Below are 26,026 nucleotides of genomic sequence, written 5' to 3'. Positions count from 1 at the left end.
TTTATTCCCCCCCCCCTCCCAGTACAATACACCATTTCTATATAATTTTTAAACATATGATAGCTTCTTCATATAAAAATTTTCAAGTCATTTGATCAAAAACTTTTTAATTTATTAGCAAAAATAATTTTTTATTTATTTTATTCCCCCCCCCGGTACAATACACCATTTCTATATAATTTTTAAACATATAATAGCTTCATTATATAAAAATTTCAAGTCATTTGATCAAAAATTTTTTAATTTATTAGCAAAAATTATTATTTATTTTATCCCCCCCCGGTACAATACACCATTTCTATATAATTTTTAAACATAATAGCTTCATCATATAATAATTTTAAGTCTTTTGAAAAAAAAACTTTAATTTATTAGCAAAAATCATTATTATTGTTTTTTTAATTTATTAGCAAAAATCATTATTGTTTTTTTTTTTTTCGGTACATTTTGCTCTACTAACAATAATTTTTTTTTTTTCAAGTTATGTCAACCACCATAGCGGACGGTCCCCTTATTCCATTTATAAGGGTTTTATAGTAATTCTGAACGCTTCTTCACAGGCCCGTTTTGAAAGCCTCGACGAACACATGACTCCCGAGATGTTCCGAACTCCTCTTCACGAGGTGTCCCTGTCAATCAAACTGTTGCGACTTGGATCCATTGGGGAGTTCCTCTCTAAGGCTGTGCAAGCTCCTCCCATCGATGCTGTGATTGAAGCGGAGGTTGTCTTAAGAGGTATTGTATGAATTGATGCCTTTGTTGTTTGAAATCTTGGGATTTTATGATGATGGTTGACCCGTATATTGTTTATGGCGACTTGCCTCTATGTAAGGATATATAAGTTTTTGCGATATCAATGAAATAACATCTTAACCCTTTTACCCCCCGGGTTTTTGGAAATTTTCAACCCTTAACCCCCAGGGGGTTATTTTTTTCCCAGCACATTTTGCAGTATATTTTTTTTAAATTGCTCTAACAGCCTTAATTTTTGTCATAGAGAGGTCAGGTTGGTCTCATTCTCTTGGAAAATGCCTGAATTTTCTCAGAAAATTATCAAAAAATATGAAAAACCAATTTTTATAGCATTTTTTTTACAGGGACGTACCGGTACGTCCATGGGGGTAAAGGGGTGGCTTTTGTGAAACGTACCAGTACGTCCTTTGGGGGTAAAAGGGTTAATGTTTTATAGTATAGATTCATGTCACACAGGCCAAACACTTCGGTACAAAGCATGATTCAACTTATTGACTATTTAAGAATAATAGATTGACTTCAATTTAGAAATTTTCGAAATAGTTACTGTATAATACATTCGTTCACTATCAAGCTCAGAGTTTCTAGCTTTCTACTTGTTAATTTGAGGTACTGTACAGTGCTCATAATTCAGAAAATACCCTTCATATATATTGACCCAATAAATTTCTTTTGGTGAAGAAAATTGGTATACTTTAATTAAAACTCTAATTGAAACTTGGTGGAAATGTATTGTGATAATCTTGAAGGCTGGAATAGACATAGGAGCTATAACATATAGCAACGTTAGTTCTCCAGTAGTTGGGCTGTTGGTCAGTGGTATCATTCGATGGCCAGGAAAGCCTCATTAAAAGTAGGCTTGTCTATGAACGGTCGCTTTGAATCATTTGGACTATATCCTCATATACATATATGTATGTGTGTAGTGCACACATGCATACATACGTATACCAAGGCACTTCCCCAATTTTGGGGGGGTAGCCGACATCAAACAAATGAAACAGAAAAGGGGACGTCTCCTCTCTATGTTCCTCCCAGCCTGACAAGGGACTCAACCGAGTTCGGCTGGTACTGCTAGGGTGCCACAGCCCACCCTCCCACATTATCCACCACAGATGAAGCTTCATAACGCTGAATCCCCTACTGCCGCTACCTCCGTGGTCATCCAAGGCACCGGAGGAAGCAGCAGGGCCTACCGGAACTGCGTCGCAATCGCTCGCCATTCATTCCTATTTCTTGCACGCTCTCTTGCCCCTCTCGCATCTATCCTCCTATCACCCAGAGCTTCCTTCACTCCATCCATCCACCCAAACCTTGGCCTTCCTCTTGTACTTCCCTCATAAACTCTTGCATTCATCACCTTCTTTAGCAGCCAGCCATTTTCCATTCTCTCAACATGGCACACATACATTCACTATATTTACTATCTGTCTTCTGCTTCCTAATGTGGTAGTGAAGCGGACTTTATTCATGGACAAGACCTCCCACCTAAGGATTGAGTCTCCATATAAATGATAAGGTTTTGCATCCTTGTAATATTGCAGATCTTGAAATTCATTAGCACTTTTCTTAAAATGTAAGCCCTAGTAATTTTCAATAAATCCTAACTCAGACTAATTTAACTTTCTTGTACAGTATTGGAAATGTTATGAAGGGCATCGCATGCTCCAAGGTCTTTGCAAAAAGCCAAAATAGAAGTTAGGGAACAGGTGATTACCCAAGTTTTTTCAATATTAATCTTACCCGGTGATCATGTAGCTGCAACTCTGTTGCCCGACAGAAAAAACCTACGGGCGGGATACGCCAGCGATCGCTATACAGGTGGGGGTGTACAACAACAGCGCCATCTGTCGAGTAGGTACTCAGGTACTTCTTGTCAACAAGAACCAATTTTCTCTCTGTCGTGCCACCGGCAAGACCTACTTGATACGCTGTTGTTTCTGGAGTTGATTTTCACGCTATTTGGTGATGTATTCTCTCTAGTTATTAGCTTTCGCTGTACAGGAGTTATCATCAATACCTTATCAAGCTTTATTGATTAGATTTTGGATTATTTGTTGACGACTTGGATAGATTTTGGATTTCCCCCTTTGACTAATTCAAGATGTCTGACCCTACTCAAGTCCCCAAGTACAGGCAGTGTAGCGCTAGGGACTGTTCTAGGCGTCTTCCGAAGGCCTCTATCGATCCTCACACCGTTTGTTCCAATTGTAGGGGTAAAACCTGTCAATTGGAAGATCGATGTGAGGAATGCGCTGGGCTTTCGGAATTCGATTTTCAAGAATTCCTTAAGAATGCACGTAGGCTAGAGAAGGATAGGATCAGGAGGAGTTCTTCTCGCTCTTTTGATTTTTCCTCTCCCCATGCCCCTCAACCTATTCCTTCCCCTGTAGTGGTTACACCCGACCCTTCTACTAGCTCGCAGCAACCCTCGATGGCGGACATGTTGCGTGCCATTCAGGCTCTTGGTGACCGAGTTGAGTCATTAGCGAATGACCGCAATCAGCTCTTAGCCGACGTCAAAGAGTTGAAGGAGAAAAGTGCAGTGGGAAGTGTAGTGAGTGCAAGTGCTGTGAAAAGTGTCAGTGTTACGCATGAGGGTGCATCTGTTCGTGCCAGTCGTCCTCCCAGTCCGGGACCTCTTGCAAGCTCCCAAGCCCAGGGGAGAAGCAATGTCGAAGGACCAAAGGGTTCGACAGGCCTTGATCAGCGTACAGATGTACCCTCAGTGGTTGCGGACGTATCTTGCAGAGATCGTCCCACCCACAAACAGACGAGTGAGCCCATTCATTCCTCGTCTGCGGAAGTAGTTTCTCGTCAGAAACGCTGGACCAAGGTCTCACGACCTCTCAAGCGCAAGGTCCCTTCCGAGCGAGTCCAACGGCCCAGGTGTAGCCACTGGGTCAGTTCGGACTCGCCGCAGTCTTCCGAAGACTGCACACCTCCCAAGAGAGGTAGAGTGGTTCCGCAGCAGGCAATAACTCCGTCTGTTGCTGCACCAACCGCTGTAGACCCTAAGTGGTCTTTGCTGCAGTCTATGCAGACTCAGCTAGCTTCCTTCATGCAGGAGTATCGTGCTGAGAAGGTTGAAGCTGCACCCGTTAACCCACAACCTGCCACGGTTGTGCGCTCAGCTGACACTGCGGCTGCCTCCTCCCACACTCCGGCTGTGAGAGCTCCACCACCGATGCGCAGTCGACCCTGCCAGACGCATGTTGACGTTAGCCGACATGCGGCACCCTCCGTTGACATGCGTGAGCTACCGCATCAGCAGTGGGAAGGTGCTGTCAAGCTGCCGTGTTTTGACGCAATGCGGCAGTCTCCGCAACCCACGGCAGTCCCCACCACGCACCTCCACTTCGCTTTTGTTGTTGCCAGCTCTCAGACTGACCAGCAGCGGCATGATGTTGGATCCAGTGCAGCTACGCATGCACCCGTGCTGCCGGATTCAGCCGTTCAGCTTTCTTCTCCTCCTTTGCCGCTTCCTCCTCAGCATTCGGATGAAGGAGTCTCTGATGACGACGAAGCTGCTCATTTGGACGATCAACACTCCGACATAGACGAACCCAAGACTACGCCTCCCTCCTTAGACTTTAGGAAAGTCCTTGCTCTGTTTAGGGAGTTGTATCCGGACCAGTTTGTGTCTGCAGCCCCACGCTCACCTCCCTCTGAGTTCGCTTTAGGCATGCAGTCAGCAGCTCCTGCCTTTACGAAGCTCGTACTCGCGCGCTCATCCAAGAGAGCTTTAAGGGTACTGGGAGAGTGGTTGCAGGCCAAGAAGCAACTTGGGAAGACGTCCTTCATCTTTCCCCCCACCAAGCTTGCTTCCAAATCTAGCGTCTGGTATGCCACGGGAGAAGATCTCGGCTTGGGAGTTCCTGCCTCTACCCAGGGCGACTTCTCAAGTCTGGTAGACTCTCCCCGCAGACTGGCTATGAGACGCTCCAAGATTTGCTGGACCTTTTCGGACATGGACCATCTTTTGAAGGGAGTTTTTCGTGCGTTTGAGATCTTCAACTTCCTGGACTGGTGTTTGGGAGCGTTAAGCAGAAAGACCTCCCCTTCGGATAAGGACTCTGCCATGCTCATCATGTCATGCATGGACAAAGCTATTCGGGATGGGTCTGGCGAGCTTGCGGCTTCTTTCGTGTCTGGAGTTCTTAAGAAGCGAGATCACCTTTGCTCCTTCTTGTCGGCGGGGATCACACCATGTCAGAAGTCAGAGTTGATGTTTGCTCCGCTTTCCAAGTGTCTCTTTCCTGAAGAGCTGATCAAGGGGATTGCCGCCTCGTTGATCCAGAAAGACACCCATGACCTGGTGGCGTCATCCGCACGTAAAGTCACAGCTTTACCTTCCGTGCCTGGACCTAGGAGGGACACACCAGCGTCTAGGTTCATTCCGCCCTTTCGTGGCAGAACCTCCAGCAGAGGAGGTACCCGTGCCGATAGTCAACGTGGCAAAAAGAAGAAGGGTTCCAAGTCCTCAAAAGGCAGAGTCTGACTGCCATCTTCTCCAGACAGCAGTGGGAGCCAGGCTCAAGAACTACTGGCAGGCCTGGGAGAACAGGGGTGCAGACGCACAGTCTGTGAAGTTGCTCAGAGAGGGGTACAGGATTCCATTCTTGCGCAAGCCCCCTCTAGCAACTACTCCCATCGACCTCTCTCCCAGGTACAGAGAGGAGGACAAGAGGCTAGCTTTACAGCAAGAGGGGTGTCTCTTGCTACAAAAGGGAGCGGTAGTCATAGTCCGGGACCATCAATCCCCGGGCTTCTACAACCGTCTCTTCTTAGTAGCGAAGAAGACAGGAGGGTGGAGACCGGTGCTGGACGTCAGTGCTCTAAATGTCTTTGTCACCAAGCAGACGTTCACCATGGAGACGACGAAGTCGGTGCTAGCATCGGTCAGGAAGGAAGACTGGATGGTCTCGTTAGACCTAAAGGACGCGTACTTTCACGTCCCCGTCCACCCAGACTCCCAACCTTTCCTAAGGTTCGTCTTTGGGAAGGTGGTTTACCAGTTCCAAGCCCTGTGCTTTGGCCTAAGCACGGCACCTCTAGTGTTTACCAAACTGATGAGGAATATTGCCAAATTCCTGCATTTGGCAGACATCAGAGCCTCCCTCTATTTGGACGACTGGCTTTTAAGAGCTCAGTCAAGTCGTCGCTGTCTGGAGAATCTCAAATGGACTATGGATCTGACCAAGGAATTGGGTCTCCTGGTCAATATAGAAAAGTCCCAACTCGTCCCATCCCAAACTATAGTCTATCTAGGTATGGAGATTCAGAGTCGAGCTTTTCGGGCTTTTCCGTCGGCCCCCAGAATCAGTCAAGCCCAAGAATGCATCCAGAGCATGCTGAAAAGGAACCGATGTTCAGTCAGACAGTGGATGAGTCTAATAGGGACGCTTTCATCGCTGGACCAGTTCATCGCGTTAGGGAGACTCCACCTCCGACCCCTTCAGTATCACCTAGCTGCTCACTGGAGAAAGGACATGACGCTAGAAGCGGTCTCAGTTCCTATATCCGAAGAGATGAAGTCTGCACTGACTTGGTGGAAGAACAGCATTCTTCTCAAGGAAGGTCTACCACTGGCTGTTCAGACCCCCGACCACCTTCTCTTCTCGGACGCATCGGACACGGGCTGGGGTGCGACACTGGACGGTCGGGAATGCTCGGGCACGTGGAATCCGGATCAAAGAGCACTACACATCAACTGCAAGGAGCTACTGGCAGTTCATCTGGCCTTGAGAAGCTTCAAGTCCCTCCTAGGCAAGGTGGTGGAGGTGAACTCCGACAACACTACAGCCTTGGCGTACATCTCCAAGCAAGGAGGGACTCATTCGAGGAAGTTGTTCGAGATCGCAAGGGACCTCCTCACCTGGTCAAGAGATCGAAAGATATCGCTTGTAACGAGGTTCATTCAAGGCGACATGAACGTCATGGCAGACCGCCTCAGCCGGAAGGGTCAGATCATCCCTACAGAATGGACCCTTCACAAGAATGTTTGCAACAGACTATGGGCCCTGTGGGGTCAGCCCACCATAGATCTGTTCGCTACCTCGATGACCAAGAGGCTCCCAAATTATTGCTCACCGATTCCGGACCCAGCAGCAGTTCACGTAGATGCCTTTCTTCTGGATTGGTCCCATCTAGACCTTTATGCGTTCCCCCCGTTCAAGATTGTCAACAAGGTACTGCAGAAGTTCGCCTCTCACGAAGGGACAAGGTTGACGTTGGTTGCTCCCCTCTGGCCCGCGAGAGAATGGTTCACCGAGGTACTGCAATGGCTAGTAGACGTTCCCAGGACTCTTCCTCTAAGAGTGGACCTTCTGCGTCAGCCGCACGTAAAGAAGGTACACCCAAGCCTCCACGCTCTTCGTCTGACTGCCTTCAGACTATCGAAAGACTCTCAAGAGCTAGAGGCTTTTCGAAGGAGGCAGCCAGAGCGATTGCCAGAGCAAGGAGGACATCCACTCTCAAGGTCTACCAGTCAAAATGGGAAGTCTTCCGAAGCTGGTGCAAGGCGAATTCAGTATCCTCAACCAGTACCTCTGTAACGCAGATAGCTGACTTCCTTTTACACCTAAGGAATGTAAGATCCCTATCAGCTCCTACGATCAAAGGTTACAGAAGCATGTTGGCAGCAGTCTTCCGCCACAGAGGCTTAGATCTTTCCACCAACAAAGATCTACAGGACCTCCTTAAGTCTTTTGAGACCTCAAAGGAGCGTCGGTTAGCCACACCAGGTTGGAACTTAGACGTGGTTTTAAGGTTCCTGATGTCAGCAAGGTTCGAACCGCTTCAATCAGCCTCTTTTAAAGATCTCACTTTGAAGACTCTTTTCCTCGTTTGCTTAGCAACAGCTAAAAGAGTCAGTGAGATACACGCCTTCAGCAGGAACATAGGATTTACATCTGAAACGGCTACATGTTCCTTACAGCTTGGTTTTTTAGCTAAAAACGAGCTCCCTTCTCGTCCTTGGCCCAAATCGTTCGAGATTCCAAGTCTGTCCAGTTTGGTTGGAAACGAACAAGAGAGAGTACTTTGCCCAGTAAGAGCTCTTAAGTACTATTTAAGACGTACGAAGCCATTACGAGGACAATCAGAAGCTTTATGGTGTTCTATTAAGAAACCTGCTTTACCGATGTCGAAGAATGCAGTCTCTTATTACATCAGACTTTTGATTAGAGAAGCCCATTCTCATCTGAATGAGGAAGACCATGCTTTGCTGAAGGTAAGGACACATGAAGTTAGAGCTGTCGCTACTTCAGTGGCCTTCAAACAAAACAGATCTCTGCAGAGTGTAATGGATGCAACCTATTGGAGAAGCAAGTCAGTGTTCGCATCATTTTACCTTAAAGATGTCCAGTCTCTTTACGAGAACTGCTACACCCTGGGACCATTCGTAGCAGCGAGTGCAGTAGTAGGTGAGGGCTCAACCACTACATTCCCATAATCCCATAACCTTTTTTAATCTTTCTCTTGAAATGCTTTTTATTGTTGTTTTTGGGTTGTACGGAAGGCTAAGAAGCCTTTCGCATCCTGGTTGATTTTGCGGGTGGTCAAATTCTTTCTTGAGAAGCGCCGAGATTAGAGGTTGTGATGAGGTCCTTTAGTATGGGTTGCAGCCCTTCATACTTCAGCACCTAGGAGTCGCTCAGCATCCTAAGAGGATCGCTAGGCTCAGTAAGGAAGACGTACTTAAAAGGCAGAGTAATTGTTCAAGTCGACTTCCTTACCAGGTACTTATTTATTTTATGTTTGTTATTTTGAATAACTGCTAAAATGAAATACGGGATACTTAGCTTCTATTGTTAACATGTATGCTGGTCTCCACCCACCCCCCTGGGTGTGAATCAGCTACATGATCACCGGGTAAGATTAATATTGAAAAATGTTATTTTCCTTAGTAAAATAAATTTTTGAATATACTTACCCGGTGATCATGAATTAAAGGACCCTCCCCATAGATCCTCCCCATAGAGACCCAGTGGACCGAGGAGAAAATTGGTTCTTGTTGACAAGAAGTACCTGAGTACCTACTCGACAGATGGCGCTGTTGTTGTACTCCCCCACCTGTATAGCGATCGCTGGCGTATCCCGCCCGTAGGTTTTTTCTGTCGGGCAACAGAGTTGCAGCTACATGATCACCGGGTAAGTATATTCAAAAATTTATTTTACTTAGGAAAATAACATATTAGTCTAGGAAAATTGCAAATTTTTTTTTTTTTTTCAGATTTGCACATTTCACTTGAATGGGAATGATATACCTAGTTAATGCTTTATCGATTTTGTCAGTGTTTCATTACCTTAATGGGCAGTGAAGGTTGTTTGATGCTTCCACAAGCCCGCTTGTAAAACTATAGAAACAGTAGTTTTGTTTAAATGCCAGTACGTACTGACGCCCCTGGCATCATGAGCTCTAGGTCATCGAGCTGGAGGAGGGTCGTGTTGGAGAGCAAACTCTTGACTTTGCGAATCCAAGAAGAGATTGTGTTCTTGGTGACCCTCCTTTTGTTGGTTAAATCTCATCATTTTTTCTTAAATCATACCACAGATTTAAAGCAGAATACTTATACTGATTATATTTCATCCTCTATCTTACAGAAATGAAGTGTCTGGACAGACACGACGAGTTGACACCCCTGGGTCGCATATTGGCACGTTTACCAATTGAGCCGCGTTTAGGAAAGATGGTGATATTAGGGTCTATTTTCTTCTGTGGCGATGCCATGTGTACAATTGCGGCCCATAATTCCACTTCCCCTGAAATTTTCATCATTCGTAAGTACAGCACAATATTTTGCAATACTTTGATTCACGTTACTTAATTATCTTGAATGCAATTGTAGTTAATGTAAATTGAAAATATTAAACCTTACATTTGTTCCATAACTGGAATACAAACCTACGGCATTTGTTAGAGCTATTACTTTTGGTTTAACTAATACCTCTAATAAATAGCTAAAGATTTGTATCATTAGGAAAAATCACAAATTTTTAAGTACAGTAATTTGTATTTTTCCTAACATACTTACCTAGAACTACCTTCTTAGGAGTTACTGGTAACTACCTAACCGACCAGCTTTTTGTATAGTTCACCTCAAATTTGTCATATTTTGTGGTGCCCTGATTTTATCTCATGGTTGATTTTTATTGTCCACAGCTCCTGAATTCAGGCGACTAAGTCCATTCCAAAAAGCATTCTCGGGCAACCGTTTTAGCGATCACATCGCCGCCCTTAATGCATTCAACTGTTGGGAAGAAGCTCGGTTAGGAGGTGAAGATGCAGAGATCAACTTCTGCGACTACAAGGGACTTTCAATGCCAACCCTGCGTGTTACTTGGGAAGCTAAGGTAATAATTTATCATGTACAGGTAGTCGTCGACTTACGACGGAGATAGGGACCGGGAGACGCGTCCTAAGTCGATTTCGTTACTTAATATTTCGATAATGGGAATACTAATTGATAAGCCTATTGGAAGGAAATCACTGTATTGCTTGCCGCCGGTAATGTGGCGTCACCAAACATATGATATGAACTTGAAAAATATAAAAATTTTCTTAATGCACTTTTTACCAAAAATGTATACTGTGTATTGACAGTAAAAGAAAATAATAATTTACCAAGATAAATCAGTTTACTCTATACTGTACAAGAAAATAGATTATTTCCAAGTAAATATTTGTCCCATAAGCGTAGTATTTCCGATAGACTTGTGAAGTCATCACCCTGAAAATTCATCGTAAAGTCGAATTGTCATAAGTCGCATACGTCATAAGTCAAGAACTACCCAATGTAATTAGGAATTTATGATTATATTTACACATTGGGAAGGTTCGTAACTCCCTCTCTTTCACAACTCCACATCTAGATTGATTTTTTTTTCTCACAGAACCAGCTCAAAGACTTGATGGTATCCGCTGGCTTTCCAGAGGAGTGTCTTCTCCCGCAGTCCTATAATTTTGTTGGTCCAGACCCCAAGGTTGATGTTATTGTAGGCCTCATGACACTGGGACATTACCCCAACGTTTGTGTCCACAAGGAGAAACGAAAGGTGGGTTGAAATTATTTCTATGTAAGCTTGTGTTGAGATTTGACAGTGTTTGTAGTTGTTCATATGAAATATAGGTGTAATGGTTAAGCATGTGTCCTTAAAGAAGTTATGCAAATGTACAAATTTTTTTATGTATAATTATTTACATCTTGCAGGTGTTAACTCAAGAGTCTAAAGCCGCCCTCATCCACAAATCTTCCGTGAATTGCAGTAACAGGGAGATTCAGTATCCATCACCATATTTTGTATTTGGAGAAAAGGTAAATCATTGAATTTCCTCTTGTGTGTTCTGCATTACTCAAAAGTACTAGCTAAAATTTCAGAAACAAATCCACTGAAATGTCCTTGAGTTGCGGTTTAATTGAATGATTTTTTAAGGGTTCTGTTAGAAATTTTATTTTTGTGAATCAACTTGGCTAGATACATACATACTTATACCAAGGCACTTCCCTAATTTTGGGGGGTAGCCGACATCAAACAAATGAAACGGAAAAGGGGACCTCTCCTCTCTACGTTCCTCCCAGCCTGACAAGGGACTCAACCGAGTTCGGCTAGTACTTGGCTAGATATTTAATATAAATAAGAGGTTGATAATTGTAATTATGGTGGTTTCATTTAACATTTTTATTAGAACTGAATGATTAGTACGCCTTGCTCAGTTTGTCGTCCAAGTTAGAAGTTTGGGTAGATTGAACAGCTCCAAGTTTTCTTTCAGAAGTATTATAAGAAACTGGTAATTACTGGAAGAGGAAAATCTTTAAAAACTTGAATGTTTATACATTCAACTTAATATGTCTTATCTTGGTACAGTTGTCAGTACTAAATGTAGATTAGCTTCCCATGGGTTCCAGCTGCTGTGCTTCCTACCTTTAGTTCTTCAACTCTTCATTTTTTTCTTACTCAACTTTGCCTAGCATACCCATTAACCCTTTCACCCCCAAAGGACGTACTGGTACGTTCTTGCAAAACACTGTTAATTACATATTTTTGATAATTTAATGAGAAACTTCAGGCATTTTCCGAAAGAATGAGACCAACCTGACCTCTCTAGGACAAAAATTAAGCCTGTTAGAGCAATTAAAAATAAAATATTTAGCAAAACGTACTCGAAGTTTAACTTTATGAGGGGGTAAAAGGGTTAATATTACTTATATTCCCTCTTTACCAAAGCATCCAGATTGGAGAAAAAATGTCAAAGGTTTATTTTATTGGAAGCAAGATGGCGGTAAGTCTTTCATAAAAAAAATGTGTCATCTTTCATTTAAGGGTATTATTGTGAGAATCTTGTGAACTAATGTATGATACTTTGTCAATTAATTGATTTTTTTTTTATCAATTTGGAATATGTAAAAACAAGCAAGTCTGATATCTAGAGGAAAAACGAAGGCATGTCAGTAAAAGAAAATAATGTTCTTCTTTTAGTAACTAACTTGCAAACCACTCCTTATGTAGATATGTCTTTAGGTTAGTTTTTACCATTATAAAATTGTTCCTTTGGACTTTCATTTTTGATAGGCTAGGTTATTGTTAACCAATCTTTCAGGAGCTTTCATTGAAATTGTATGATTTTCTCAATTTTCTCTAGTGATTTGCAGGATTATGGGAATTACTACGCTCCCTAAAACCATTTCACAGGAGTCTACAAAATGTGTTTTATTATTCTTCCTAAAATCATTTCACAGGAGTCGACAAACTATTGGATTTTTTGGGTTTATGTAGAAACGATACTTATTTCCTCATAACATTACAATCACATTGTGTATTACTTTTAATTCAGATCCGTACGCGAGCCGTCTCTTGCAAGCAGATGACAATGGTAACTCCAATACATTTGATGCTGTTCGGTGCTCGAAGAGTTGAAGCAGTCGAGGGCGTTGTGAGTATAGTTAGATTTTTTTTTTTGGGGGGGGATGGTTTTTATCGATTACTCCTTTGTTAAAATGTCAGTGTTATACCTTTATTAAAATCACAGTTGTAGAGATTAATATGTTTTACAGAATAAAATAATTTTATTTGCATATTGTTCCAAATTTGTGTGTACAGTACAGTAGTATCATCTCCTTAAAGAGACAAAGCTTTTATAAACTGTGGTTAATTATGAAAATTAAAACTTTAATAATACAAAAAAACTGGTTCACCATAATTCTCTGATATTCCTACTGTCTCTAATGTATTTGAATGTTAGGTCATGTACAGTATTAAAATAAATAAGACATTTGAATGTTATGTCATGTACAGTATTAAAGTGAATAATCCATAAGAGAAGGAAATGGTTATCCGTTTCTTTTTTGGCTAGATACTTGTCATTTTCACAGTTATTTACTGTACCCTTTTTTCAAGATTTTTCTTTTAATATATCTTAAATTTGTCGTAATTTGCAATCCATGTAGAAATGAACTGGGTTTCAGACTTTCAAACCCTTAGTGATCGTGTTTTGCGTGAACAGTCGGTTTTAAACATAAGACTTACCCGGTAGTTATATATAATTAAAGCTATATAACTACCGAGTAAGTATGTTCAAAAATTTATTTTATAATGAAAATACCATTTTTAAACATAAAACTTACCCGATAGTTATATATATATATATATAGCTTTAATTATATATAAATACCGGGTAAGTATGTTCAAAAATTTATTTTATAATGAAAATACCATTTTTAAACAAAACTTACCCGGTAGTTATATATATATATATATATATATAGCTTTAATTATATATAACTACCGGGTAAGTATGTTAAAAAATTTATTTTATAATGAAAATACCATTTTGATCAAATAGAATTTACTGGAGCCAATACCTCAACTTTGGCCATCATAATATTTTCAAATTCACTCACACATATGAATCAGTTAGGGAAGAGAACTTAAGGGAAAGTATATTCTACTGCCTGGCTCTAATGGTTTATCAATGCAGGGTAATTTTTATTTTATCTTTTGCAAATATTGGAGCCAAGACTAAGGGGTTTCAGAGGTGTCCTCCCCCCTGCCTGCTCAGGTGTGTTATACAAATAGTTCTAAGTATAACATGTATATCGAGGCATACATTTGTTAATGTGTAATCAAACGTGTTAATTCAAGATGCAGTATCATCTTTGCCAAGATCCTTGGACCTATGTCTTATAATTCTAGCAGCATTTTTAACTTTATATCAGAAGCAGGTCTTCTGAATGCTATTTAACTTTTATGGTTTTAATTGAATATTCTTTTACTCTTTATTTATAAACTATATTGGTGTCAATGACCTTCAATGTCGGGATGCCAGAGAACTTTAAATGATTCATTCGTACAACATGCAGTGTAGGACACCACCTAATGTTGTCACCGTTATCTCGGCAGGTACGTTTGGATGGCTGGATAAACTTGGATATTGATCCGGAGATCGCTGCAAAAATCGTAACTTTGAGACCATCCATCGATGCTTTGATCGTAAGGGGCACCACGACTCCGGAGCACATAACCGAGCCAAATCATCTTGACGAGCAGGTTAGATTAATATATTGTTAAAGGTTTTTGTGAAAAGAAAAAAAAAATTGGCTTGACAATGGAGTATTTCTCTCTCTCTCTAATAATAAAAAATATCATATTCTATGTTTTCAGATTTTGAATTGTGTACGTCAATTGAGCAGACTTAATGCGGGCAGGCACGAAATGGAACCCATTTCAATGGGAAACCAAAACTCGTTTAGACCTCCTCGCCAGTTCAGCAATTTCGGCGGAGGGCCTCCAAACAAACGAATGAGGAGCGACGATGGTCCCAGTGGTAGGTATCATTTTTACATTGTATGATAAAATCTCGCTAATTTTAGGAGGAACCCATGTGGATGTGAGTATATATATGGTTGACACGAATAACCAAGGCTTAGAATGAATATAAGCTTGTTTGTCCACACTAATTTACTTTAATGCATGCTAGGCTATTAGATAATAGGTCTTCAAGTTACAGGCTTAATAGGTTCCAAGAAGCTATATGGAAGTCTTAATTTTCTTAAATTTTGGCCTGGTGTTGGCTTAACCCGACTCCCATGCCTTTGATATCAAGCTATAAAAGTCAACAAATAGACCTGTTTCATGCGAAATAAATATCAGGTTATTGAAAATGTTGATTTGTTTACTGTATTAACCCTTTTACCCCCGGGTTATTTGGAACTTTCCAACCCTTTACCTCCAGGGTTATTTTTTTTTTGCTCTAGCACATTTTGCAATATAATTTATTTAAATTGCTCTAACAGCCTTAATTTTCGTCATAGAGAGGTCAGGTTGGTCTCATTCTCTTGGAAAATGCCTGAAGTTTCTCAATAAATTATCAAAAATATGCAAAAAAAAATATAAATAGTTTTTCGCAAGGACGTACCGGTACGTCCATGGGGGTAAATGGATGGGTTTTGTGAAACGTACCAGTACGTCCTTTTGGGGTAAAAGGGTTAAATGATGTACAGTATTATTGTTTTATTAAAGTATATAAACTTTATCCACAATATCCCAGATTTAGGAGTTAAGTTGAACGAGTATGTATCTCCAAATGTTTGTTGAGGACCCTCCTTAGCTGTTATAACTACTACAAACTATAAAGTGAATCTATACTTTCTTGTTTACTACAAAGTTTTACAATATACTATTATGTTTCATTAACATCAATTAAATTGATTTATTCCAGAACGTTTCATTAACATCGATGCATTTTATCAAATTTCACAGGCGGTGATATGCAGGGAGGTTTCAAACCTGGAGGAGTGTATACAGCCAATAGAGGTTTTGGTGGAAGAGGCGGTGGAGGCTACATGGGGAGCAGTGGACGTGGCGGAAGAGGATACGGGGCCAGAGGCGGCGGCGGCTATGGAGGCCGAGGTGGTGGTGGTTATGGTGGCAGAGGAGGAGGTGGTTATGGTGGTGGAAGTAGATTTGGTGGCGGCGGTGGATACGGCGATCGAAGGAGCAGCGGAGGATTTGGCGGTAGTGGAGGATTTGGTGATAGAGGCGGTAGTGGAGGATTTGGTGATCGAGGAGGCAGTGGAGGATTTGGGGATCGAGGTGGTAGTGGAGGATTTGGTGATAGAGGAGGCAGTGGAGGATTTGGTGATCGAGGGGGCAGTGGAGGATTTGGTGATAGAGGAGGCAGTGGAGGATTTGGTGATAGAGGAGGCAGTGGAGGATTTGGTGATAGAGGAGGCAGTGGAGGATTTGGCGATAGAGGCGGTAGCGGAGGATTTGGTGACAGAGGAGGTAGTGGAGGATTTGGTGATAGAGGCGGTAGCGGAGGATTTGGTGATCGAGGGGGCAGTGGAATGGGTAGTTGGCAGACTGGTGGTAACAGGGGTGGAGGGGAATATAGAATTAAATCTGAAACGATGTAGGATAAAATTATAGTTTTGTAGATTTTCAACTGTAATCGTTAGGATGTGGAAGTGGCATTATGATTTGAATAGCATCCATTACTACTGAATGTGAAGAGCATTTTCCCCACCATTCAACAGTTATCACTACATTCTCTGAAAGTGGAATGCTTCAACATTATTTGTTTTCGAAACTTATTTTGTGAAAGATGGAGTACTTTTTCATATTACTGTAGAGCATTTGTTAAGTCAGTATTAGCAAAAGTTTTATAGTTTGATTAATAACTTTTCCTCTATGATCAATTTCATTTCCTGTATTTTGAACGGAAAGATAACCTTTTTCATGTAAATATTGAAAGGTGTAGACTTTCAGCACGGAGAGACTAGTCAGTTGGCGAAGCAAGCAGGGAGTAAAATGATCGATGTTATTTAGTTTTATAATAAAGGGCTATTGTAGATTATTTGAAATTCTCGGATCCATTTTGAACTTTGGAGTAAACTGGAAAAAATCAAAATAAGGCTTCATAGGATGCTGTGTTTGAGATAAGTGGAGTTTTATTTGATTCGCAATAAATTATAATTTTCAGATATTGTTTTATTATTTCATTATTGTCCTAATTTATTTTAGCCATGCCATACTAGAGATATTCTTCTTTGATCTGATATGTTAAACAGATCACAGAAAGAAGTATGTATATTTTACCAAGATTAGATATATACCGAGTCTGGAAGAGTCTTTTCATGTTTTATCCAATTCCTAAGTTGTTTCTCTACTGAATTTAGATTTTTGAATAAACAAATATGTCACTTAAAATTTGGATATACCATAACTACAATGACTAAATCATTGTTTTTAAATAAACTAACATTTTTTATTGTGAGATCAAATTTTACTGTAACTTTTCTAGGTTTTTTGCTAATGCCTATAATTTTTAGTGGAAGAGAGCAACTATAAGGGAAAGTTGTCTGTAAAGAGTTGCCATTTTTACTTCAGCATCTGGATAATGAAAATAATCAGCAGTGGCAAAAAGATTAGCTGAGCTGATTTGGTTATTATTGGAAGGAAGATATCATGAATATGTATCTTTGGGTTATTGAATTTTAAAAAATTGATTAATCAATAAAAAAAACTGGCACCTTATTTCATTAGACAAGTGGAAATATTTTGTCCATCCTAACAGAGCAAAAGTAAAGTAGTTAATTGCAAATATTACAAAACTAATGGTTGTGTCTGAAATATGATTTGTTCTAACACGAATACTTACCGAGAACTACTTTCTTAGGAGTTACTGGTAACCTCCTCTCTACCGACCAGAGTTTTGCGTAGATTACCCCCCACCCCGCTTTCTAAGGAGGCCTACCCCCGGCATTAAGGAATGTGCCCCGAGGGTAGGCTTATCGTAGGTCGATGCCTGGCTGGGTCAGCCTCACCATTAAGTTCTATTGGATTAGCACAATGCTAGCAAGGGAAGAGAGGCACTCGGGGAAGGAAGGGAGGGCCATTACCCGAAAGTAGTTCTCGGTAAGTATGTTAGGAAAAATAAAAATTACTTAAAATTTTTGATTTGTTCCACACGAATACTTACCTCGAACTACTTTCTTAGGAGACTTACACTTTAGGAGGCGGGAGTGCTATTCTGACCCCCTGACCCGGGACGTGGAGGCCAAGAGGCCTAGGGATAACGGGACCTACTAGAAAGCGGATGCGAGGGTAACTACACAAAAGTTCACGTTAGTGTCTAAGTACTCACCTTTTGAAAAACTTCTTCTGACGTTCCTTCCAGTAGCGTAGTCGTGAAGAATGTGTTATCCAATGGTATCAGTCGGTACTCCCCGAAGAGGCAAGGAAGCAACTGGGCAGGAGGTAGGAAACCGCACTTGTGCCTACCGGTTGCTAGCCTTGATCGCGCCTGGGGCTTTTATCGTTACACCGCTTGGAGGGCGGAGATGACTGTTCCAATGGAGAAACCGTCTGAGGACTTCCTCGAGTAGTCCTTGAGGTAATGGGCAGTAAAGGTTGACTGGTTCGACCAAGTACCTGCTCGCAGGATCCGACCCACTGCCATGTTTTTCTCAAAGGCTAAGGAGGTGCTGAGGCCCCTGATGTCATGAGGCCGCGGGTTGCCTGGCACTGCTATGCCATCTTCCTTGTAGGCTCTGGCAATAACTTGTCTCAACCAGAAGGAAATGGTGTTCTTGGAAACTTGTTTCTTATTAATACCTGTGGAAACGAAGAGGCTCTTGATGCCTGGGCAGAGATGAGCTGTTCTTTCTAGGTATTTTCTATCTCTAAGGGGCAAGAGAGTATTTTTTTTTTTGTCTTTACAGGTACCAAAGTCAAATCATACGGAGACGAAGTTCAACATGATTCTACTTTGATACCTGGATCTTCATTGGAACTCCGCAATGTGTACAGAAAAGGTGAAGATTCCTATTTTCAAATATCAGTGCAACTTAAAAGGAATTCTTAAAGCCTCTGAGGAAACTTTTAACGATCAGCATCCTATTTCAAGTTTAAAAAAAAAATATGAAACAAGTAGATCTACTTTATAAAATCTGTCATTCATTCAAGATGTTAAAAAAGTAAAACTATTCTTATACAGCACAGTGACCCTCAAGATACACAACACATTCAATATTTACCTTATTTCAACTTCCTTTTTTTCCCTCTAGTAAAATGAAGGCCCTTACAGGTCTAAAGGCAGGTTTACACAGTCAAACGGTTCGACCGACAAGTGTTTGAAACGGTGTTCGAATGTGTGAACGTGGTATTCTGTTATCGAACTGTTCAAAGAAAGTCTGTTCTCGCCTGACTTTTGTGGGCGGGGCTTCATTGTCCACAAACCTTATGCATTTGTGATTGACTCCACCTCTTCAAACCGTTTGACAAGCAGGTTCAATAACCAGGTTCGACGAACCATTCGACCGTGTAAACCGCGCTTTACATGTAGAATCATCTGGAACTTTATAGTGGTTGAATATTTCAAGATGAACCTACCGCAAACCATTGAATTCCTTTTTTTGGAATTAAAAAACTATTAGAAATTTTCTTTAATCATCAAGAAAATTTTCATTACGTAAAAAGCTAATTGAAAGATCCGCATATAGGGGAAGTGAAACATTCTAGAAATGGAGAGATTACTGTATCCATGTTTTGAAAATTTTCAATGACCTCCGAAAATTTCAGAAAACACTCACATAACTGTATCTTTAAACACAAAATAAAACAAATAATTTTCTTTATCATCAGCAACATTTAGTAATTTTTCAATCATTCGAATCTTAGTTTCCTTTATGGCTATAAGTGGAAGTTCACTGTTTCTGGTATTTACTTCAATTCAGCAAGGGACAAGTTACAAATAAAAATATTAAAAATTTTAAGTAATTTTTATTTTTCCTAACATACTTACCGAGAATTACTTCCTTAGGAGGGTCCTTGACCTCTCTCAATCTCGACCAAGATTTCCCGCGCTACCCCCCCTATCTCGCTCCCGATAGTTCCTACCTCCGCCGCCAGGATAAGTCCTGCGGCCCGGATTAGGGCAGGTCACTGCTTTTCCCGGGTCAGGATCTCATTAAGTTCTCCGTTTAGCCCGACCCGGCAATGGAAGAATGGCACTCGGGGACGGAAGGGAGGGCCATTACCCGGAAGTAATTCTCGGTAAGTATGTTAGGAAAAATAAAAATTACTTAAAATTTTTAATTTGTTCCAACACGAATACTTACCTCGAATTACTTCCTTAGGAGACTTATACTTTAGGAGGCGGGAGAGCCATTTTGTCACTTGGTTAGGCACATGGTGCCTGGAGGGCTACGTAATGCGGGGGTACAGAGAGCGGATAGGGGGTAGCAGTGGAAACCTTACGCTTATAATTTAAGGCTTACCTCTTGACATCTTCTCTACTGAGTCTTCTCCTGAAGAAGTAGGGATGAGTCTATTCACTGTTGGGGATGTCTTCCAGCCTGCCACTACACAGCTTGGAGGGCGGCGATGACTGTCCCAATGGAGAATCCATCCAAAGACTTTCTTGAGTAGTCTTTGAGGTAGTGGGCCGTGAAGGTCGACTGGTGTGACCAGGTGCCGGCCTGCAGGATCTGCCCCACTGCCATATTTCTCTCAAAGGCCAAGGAAGTGCTCAGGCCTCTGATGTCATGGGGACGGGGAGTGCCTGGTACTGCCACCTTGTCTTCTTCATAAGACCTAGTGATGACTTGTCTCAGCCAGAAGGAAATAGTGTTCTTGGACACTTGCTTCTTATTAACGCCTGAAGAGACGAAGAGGTTCTTGGCACCCGGACGGAGATGGGCCGTCCTTTCCAGGTATTTCCTGATCGTCCTGACCGGGCATAACTTCAGGTCGTCCGTATTGCCTGTCTTGGGGATGGCCGGAATTGAGAAACCTTCAAACCTCGGGTCCCAGACTGCTGGGTTCTGAGTCTTTGCTACAAAGGAGGGTACGAACTTGAAAGATACCTCCTTCCACCCTTTGGAGTGTGCCACGTCGTAGGAGAGACCGTGGATCTCACCTACCCTCTTAGCCGAAGCTAAGGCTAGCAAGAAGACTGTCTTGAGGGTGAGATCTTTGTCCCCGATATCTCTGAGTGGTTCAAAGGGCGGACAACACAACATTTTCAGGACCTTGGCCAGGTCCCATCTGGGCACTCTCCTGGCTTGGGGAGGACAGGATTGTTCGAAACTTCTAATCAGCATCCCTATGTGTCTTGAGGTCCCCAGGTCGATGCCTTTCAGGAGAAAGACTTGGCCTAAGGCTGCTCGTACTCCTTTAATAGCCGGGATTGACATTCCTATTTTATCTCTAAGGTACACGAGAAAATCAGCTATGTCAGGGACCGAGGCTTTAAGAGGTCTTATTTGTTTTGTCGCGCACCATTTCGTAAAGGCGGCCCACTTCGCCTGTTAGACTACGGTAGAGGATTTTCTTAGGTATAGGGACATCCTCTTAGCTGTGGAGGAGGAGTACCCCTCCTTCTTCAGGAGTCGCTCGATAGTCTCCAGGCGTGAAGGCGAAGAGAGAGAGGGTTGTCGTGGAACCTGAGGAAGTGCGGTTGACTCAGTAGATCTGACCTGGGGGGCAGAGGCCATGGCGGATGGCTTGCCAGGTCCTTCAGATCTGCGAACCACTCTCTCTCCGGCCACCAGGGCGCTACCAAAGTCATCTTTAGGTTTTGGGAGGTTCTTACTCTGTTGAGCACTTGCCTTAGCAGCGTGAAGGGGGGAAAGGCATAAACGTCCAGGTTGTCCCACCTGTACTGGAAGGCATCTTCTAGGGCTGCTCCTTCGTCTGGTACCGGGGAGCAATAAACCGGTAACTTGGCGTTGAGCTTTGTTGCGAATAGGTCTATCACCGGGGAGCCCCAGCATTGAAGGATGAGTCTGGCCACCTCTGGTTGTAGGGACCATTCCGTCCCTACTATCTGACCTATCCTGCTGAGGCCGTCGGCTAGCACGTTCCTTTTCCCGGGGATGAACCTTGCTAGCAGTGTTACCTGGTGTTCGTCCGCCCAGTGCAAGATGTTTATGGTGAGGTCGCACAGTTCCTTCGACTTCATGATCCCTTGTTTCTTGATGTAGGCTACCACCGTGGCGTTGTCGCACATTAGGGCCACGGTGTTTCCCTTCAACCGACTTGCAAAGTGCAGACATGCCTTTTGTACTGCTTTTAGCTCTAGGACGTTGATGTGGAGATGCTTTTCGGTCTCCGACCAGGTCCCGCTTGCTGTTTCCTCCCGCAGGTGGGCTCCCCACCCTAGGCTGGAGGCGTCCGTGAACAGGAGAAACTCGGGGGGACAGGACCCGAGGGGCATCCCCTTGAGGGAGTTCGACTGGCATCGCCACCAATTCAAGGCTGCTTTCGTATCCGGGAGGACTGGGATCGATGTTTCCTGAGAGCCTGTCTGGGACCATAGAGCCTTGAGGTTCCATTGTACGGGTCTGAGCCGTATCTTCCCTTGGGGGACTAGCTTCTCTAATGAGACCAGATGGCCTATCAGCCTCTGCCAGTCTTTCGCTTTCCTGGGAAGCCCCGACAGGAACGGCTGAATGATCTTGACGAGGTTCTGTATCCTGTCTTCCGAGGGGAAGGCCTTCCCCTGTACGGTGTCCAACGTCATCCCCAAGTACCCCATTTTGTTGGATGGAGTTAGGTTCGATTTTTCCAGGTTGATAATGATTCCCAGACTCCTGCAGAAACGGAGGAGGTCCTTTCCTTGCTCTTCCAAGAGGGCCTTTGAACTGGAAAGGAGCAACCAGTCGTCCAGGTACCTGATGAGGCGGATACCTCGTTCGTGAGCCCATACTGAGACTGTTGCGAAGACCCTCGTGAACACCTGAGGGGCCGTCGACAGTCCGAAGCAGAGGGTCCGGAACTGCAGGATCTGGGAGCCCCATTTTACCCGAAGGAACTTCCGACTCGACGGGTGGACCGGAATTTGGAAGTACGCGTCCTTGAGGTCGACCGTCATCATAAAATCTTTCTCCCTCAAGGACATCAGGACGGATTTTGGGGTGTCCATCTTGAAGTCCGTCTTCTTGAGGAACTTGTTGAGGGCCGACAGGTCTATCGCCGGTCTCCACCCCCCCGTTGCTTTCTCCACCAGGAACAGGCGGCTGTAGAAGCCTGGCCCTGGGAGAAGGACTTCTTCCATGGCTCCCTTTTCCAACATGAAGGAAACTTCTTTTTGCAGGGTAGCCCTTTTCAACGGGTCCCTGGGAGCTAACCATTCTGTTTGGGTGGCTGGAATAAGAGGGGGTGAATCCGCTATGAAGGGGATCCTGTAGCCTTCTTTCAGGACGGACACCGTCCAAGCATCTGCCCCATGCGTTTTCCATGCTTGCCAATAGGGTCTGAGGCATCCCCCAACCCGAGGCTTGGGCGGGAGTAGGGGGCCTCTCTCTCTACCTTCTCCTAGAGGGGCGGCCTGATCTGCCCCTTTTCGAGGCGGAGTAACCCGACCTGAAGGAGCTGGCAGAAGCTGTAGCTCCCCTGCGGGAGGGCTGTGGAGTTGATGTCCAGGAGGGAGCGGGGGCGTCCATCCTCGAAGAGCTGGGGACAGCCTGAGGGGTCACGGCACTATCCGAGACTGACCTCCTATAAGGAGGCCTCCTGGAGGATGTTTGCTTGGGGACGTTGGTTTCTCTCCTCTTAGACACCTTCTCCATCAGCACTTCTAATTCCTTCAACGGAAACAGGGACTCGCCTCCTAGGGGTAGGGTGCGAATCACTCGCGCCTGTCTGTCCGGGATTTTTCTTGACACTTTGGAAAGCACTGTGTCCCGCTTTCGGAGGACCCAGTTGCCCGTCAAGGAGAGTGCCTGATACGCCATAAATTTGAGGGCTTTCCCCCCGGAGGTGAGAAGGTCTGACAGGAAACCTTGTTGTTCCGGGTCGTCGGGGTCTGTGGAGGCCTGTACATTAACCAACGTGGAGGCCCACCAGTCCAGCCATGAGGAGACGTTAATCATGTCTCTCGACATCTCCTCCATCATGCCGGCTTCAGAGGCCGAGAAGGACACAGGGGCTGAGCCGGCCCTTTCGTCCGAGCCGCCTTGTCCTAGGATATCCACGGCTGGGTCCACTCTACAGGGGCCTGGGCGCCGCCCTTCTGGGATATAAACTTTGGCTTGTAGTTTAAGACCCTGGAGGAGTTTGGAGGCACTCTGGGACTTGGGGGCCTCCGCAGTGCTGGCCACCAAGTTGTCGATGTACTCCTGTCCCAGTACTAGGTCTGGGGCGAGAGGCAGGGCCAGAGAGGACTTCGGAAGGACGTCCCGGTGCGTATATCTCAAGAGGCTCGACCTCCAGGTATTCACCTTTGTCGCCGAGGGTTCCGGAATTCCATGGATCCTTCTGACGAGGCCTACCACTCTTCTGTAGGCGGAGTCCTCCGACGGGGAAGCCTCGCCTCCGTCGACCGAGGCATCGGCTTGGCTGAGGGGAGCAGTGCTTGGGTGGTAAACTGGCCGCTCCCTACTAGGTCCCAGGGAGGCTGCCCCGCAACCGTAGGGCGCACCGTACACGGTTGGGTCTCGCCGTGGGGCGGGTGCCACCGACTCCGGGAGGCCTTTCGACTGGCCCAAGGCTCTGGAAGCGGAGGACACGGTCCCGGTGGGAAGACCCGACCCCGGAAACCGGTCCTTCCTGCTCGACGTCCGACCCCGCTGGGCTGGTTCGGTCGGGCTGTCTTCTCGGAAGCGCGCTTCCTCCCGCCGGGCGGGGTGAGCCGAAGGCCTCGAGGACTTGTGCCTGAGAGTGAGGTCCTTCTTGCGTGGCCGGTCGAGCGGTTCCATGTTGTATGTAGGCAGTGACAACTTGGAGGCTCGATCACTGGACCGAGAGTCTGGAGAGCGGTGCTTCCTGGACTCTCCTGGGGGGACGTAGAACCATTCGCCGCCGCCGGGAGAGACCTCCCTCTTGTACTTACGGGAGTGAGAGCGTGGGCGCTTCCTACTGTGCCGCGACCTCGACCTGGAGCGGGAACGATCACTATCGGTCCGCTCTCTCTTACGGTGCCGTTTCTCCCTGCGTTCTCCCTCGTAGGATGAGTCTGCTTCCGAAGAGTCCGAGGGTGCCACGTTCCTCACGTAACGACTGCTCGAGTGATGCGCGGGGGAGGCCCTTCGCCGTCGACCGTCCGAGACAGGGTGCTGGAGAAAGTCCTCGGGAGCTGCTGTAGGTACCGAGGGTACCGAGTCCACTCTGTCCCTGCTAGAAGGCCAGGGACCCAGGGATACGTCCATCCTTAGCGGTGACCTCCCTGGAGTCTTCGGTAACTTCCACCCGAAGGCATCGCTACTCGGGCGACGAATTCTAGCGTGGTTCTCTTCTGGCGGGGGGGAACCCGACGCACCGGCCCACGAGGGTGGGGGGGGGGAGTCTGATCGCCACACTGCCCCACACCGGGTCTTCTGAGGAAGCGTGATCCCCTGCCACGTGGCCCGATTCGCCCGAAACACTCGCGGCCCTTCCGTTCTCTCCCGAGGGGCCAGCCCTTGGTTCCTCCCTCACACTGGGTTGACCTGGGAGAACACTATGGCTAACAATCACACTGGGGGCTTGTTGCCCACTCCTCTGCGAAGGAGACGGAGAGGCCGAGGCTTCGTCGGACTGATCACTGACCGACTGTAAGGAGGACACGCCACTCACTTTCTTGGGGGAACGCTTCGACGACTTCTTTTTCTTTGTACTATACTGTACCCACTGAATGCCGTCCCAACTCACGCACTCGAGACACGTGTCCGAGGAGGAAAAAACTTTACCCCTGCACGTGGAACAAAGGGAATGCGGGTCCACTTCTGGTTTAGAGAGGAAAGCCCCACACGACTTTCCTGCTCTAGGACCAGGACAACGACGTACATTCTCCATCGTTCGCACACGAAGGGTCAACACTAACGAGTTACAGAAACCCTGGATAACCTCAAGGGGAACGGACTGAGAACACTTTGCGAAAACGCACTATCGCAGAAAAAACACAAGTCCGTACACTGGGAACACGTGGGATCACAACGCGCCAAAGGATCGAGAGTTTAAGCGAGTGGTGAGATGTTTCGCATCTCACGACCAAGAACTTAATGAGATCCTGACCCGGGAAAAGCAGTGACCTGCCCTAATCCGGGCCGCAGGACTTATCCTGGCGGCGGGGGTAGGAACTATCGGGAGCGAGATAGGGGGGGTAGCGCGGGAAATCTTGGTCGAGATTGAGAGAGGTCAAGGACCCTCCTAAGGAAGTAATTCGAGGTAAGTATTCATGTTGGAACAAATCTATTTCTCACCATCTATCTATATACCAAGGCACTTCCCCTTGGGGGGAAGTGCCTTGGTATATAGATAGATGGTGAGAAATAGATTTGTTCCAACATGA

The 26,026-nt window shown here is 44.8% G+C and overlaps 1 protein-coding gene across 1 annotated transcript in view; it reads left to right on the top strand.

Moving 5' to 3' along the window:
* The window catches only part of mle (maleless), a 60,031-nt gene extending 43,297 nt beyond the window's left edge, over nucleotides 1-16,734 (top strand). Inside the window, exons 15-23 of the mRNA XM_068382068.1 lie at nucleotides 561-735; nucleotides 9,361-9,537; nucleotides 9,920-10,110; nucleotides 10,651-10,812; nucleotides 10,968-11,072; nucleotides 12,590-12,688; nucleotides 14,155-14,301; nucleotides 14,416-14,578; nucleotides 15,514-16,734. Of these exons, the coding sequence (XP_068238169.1) occupies nucleotides 561-735; nucleotides 9,361-9,537; nucleotides 9,920-10,110; nucleotides 10,651-10,812; nucleotides 10,968-11,072; nucleotides 12,590-12,688; nucleotides 14,155-14,301; nucleotides 14,416-14,578; nucleotides 15,514-16,169 (1,875 nt within the window). The 3' untranslated portion in view covers nucleotides 16,170-16,734. The remainder of the gene's footprint in view (nucleotides 1-560; nucleotides 736-9,360; nucleotides 9,538-9,919; nucleotides 10,111-10,650; nucleotides 10,813-10,967; nucleotides 11,073-12,589; nucleotides 12,689-14,154; nucleotides 14,302-14,415; nucleotides 14,579-15,513) is intronic.
* The last annotated feature ends 9,292 nt before the right edge of the window (nucleotides 16,735-26,026 follow it).

This window comes from Palaemon carinicauda, chromosome 10 (genome assembly GCF_036898095.1).
Source record: "Palaemon carinicauda isolate YSFRI2023 chromosome 10, ASM3689809v2, whole genome shotgun sequence".
Lineage (NCBI taxonomy): Eukaryota > Metazoa > Arthropoda > Malacostraca > Decapoda > Palaemonidae > Palaemon > Palaemon carinicauda.
The sequence above is the reverse complement of the archived record's forward strand: the minus strand, read 5'-3'. Positions and strand labels throughout refer to the sequence as shown.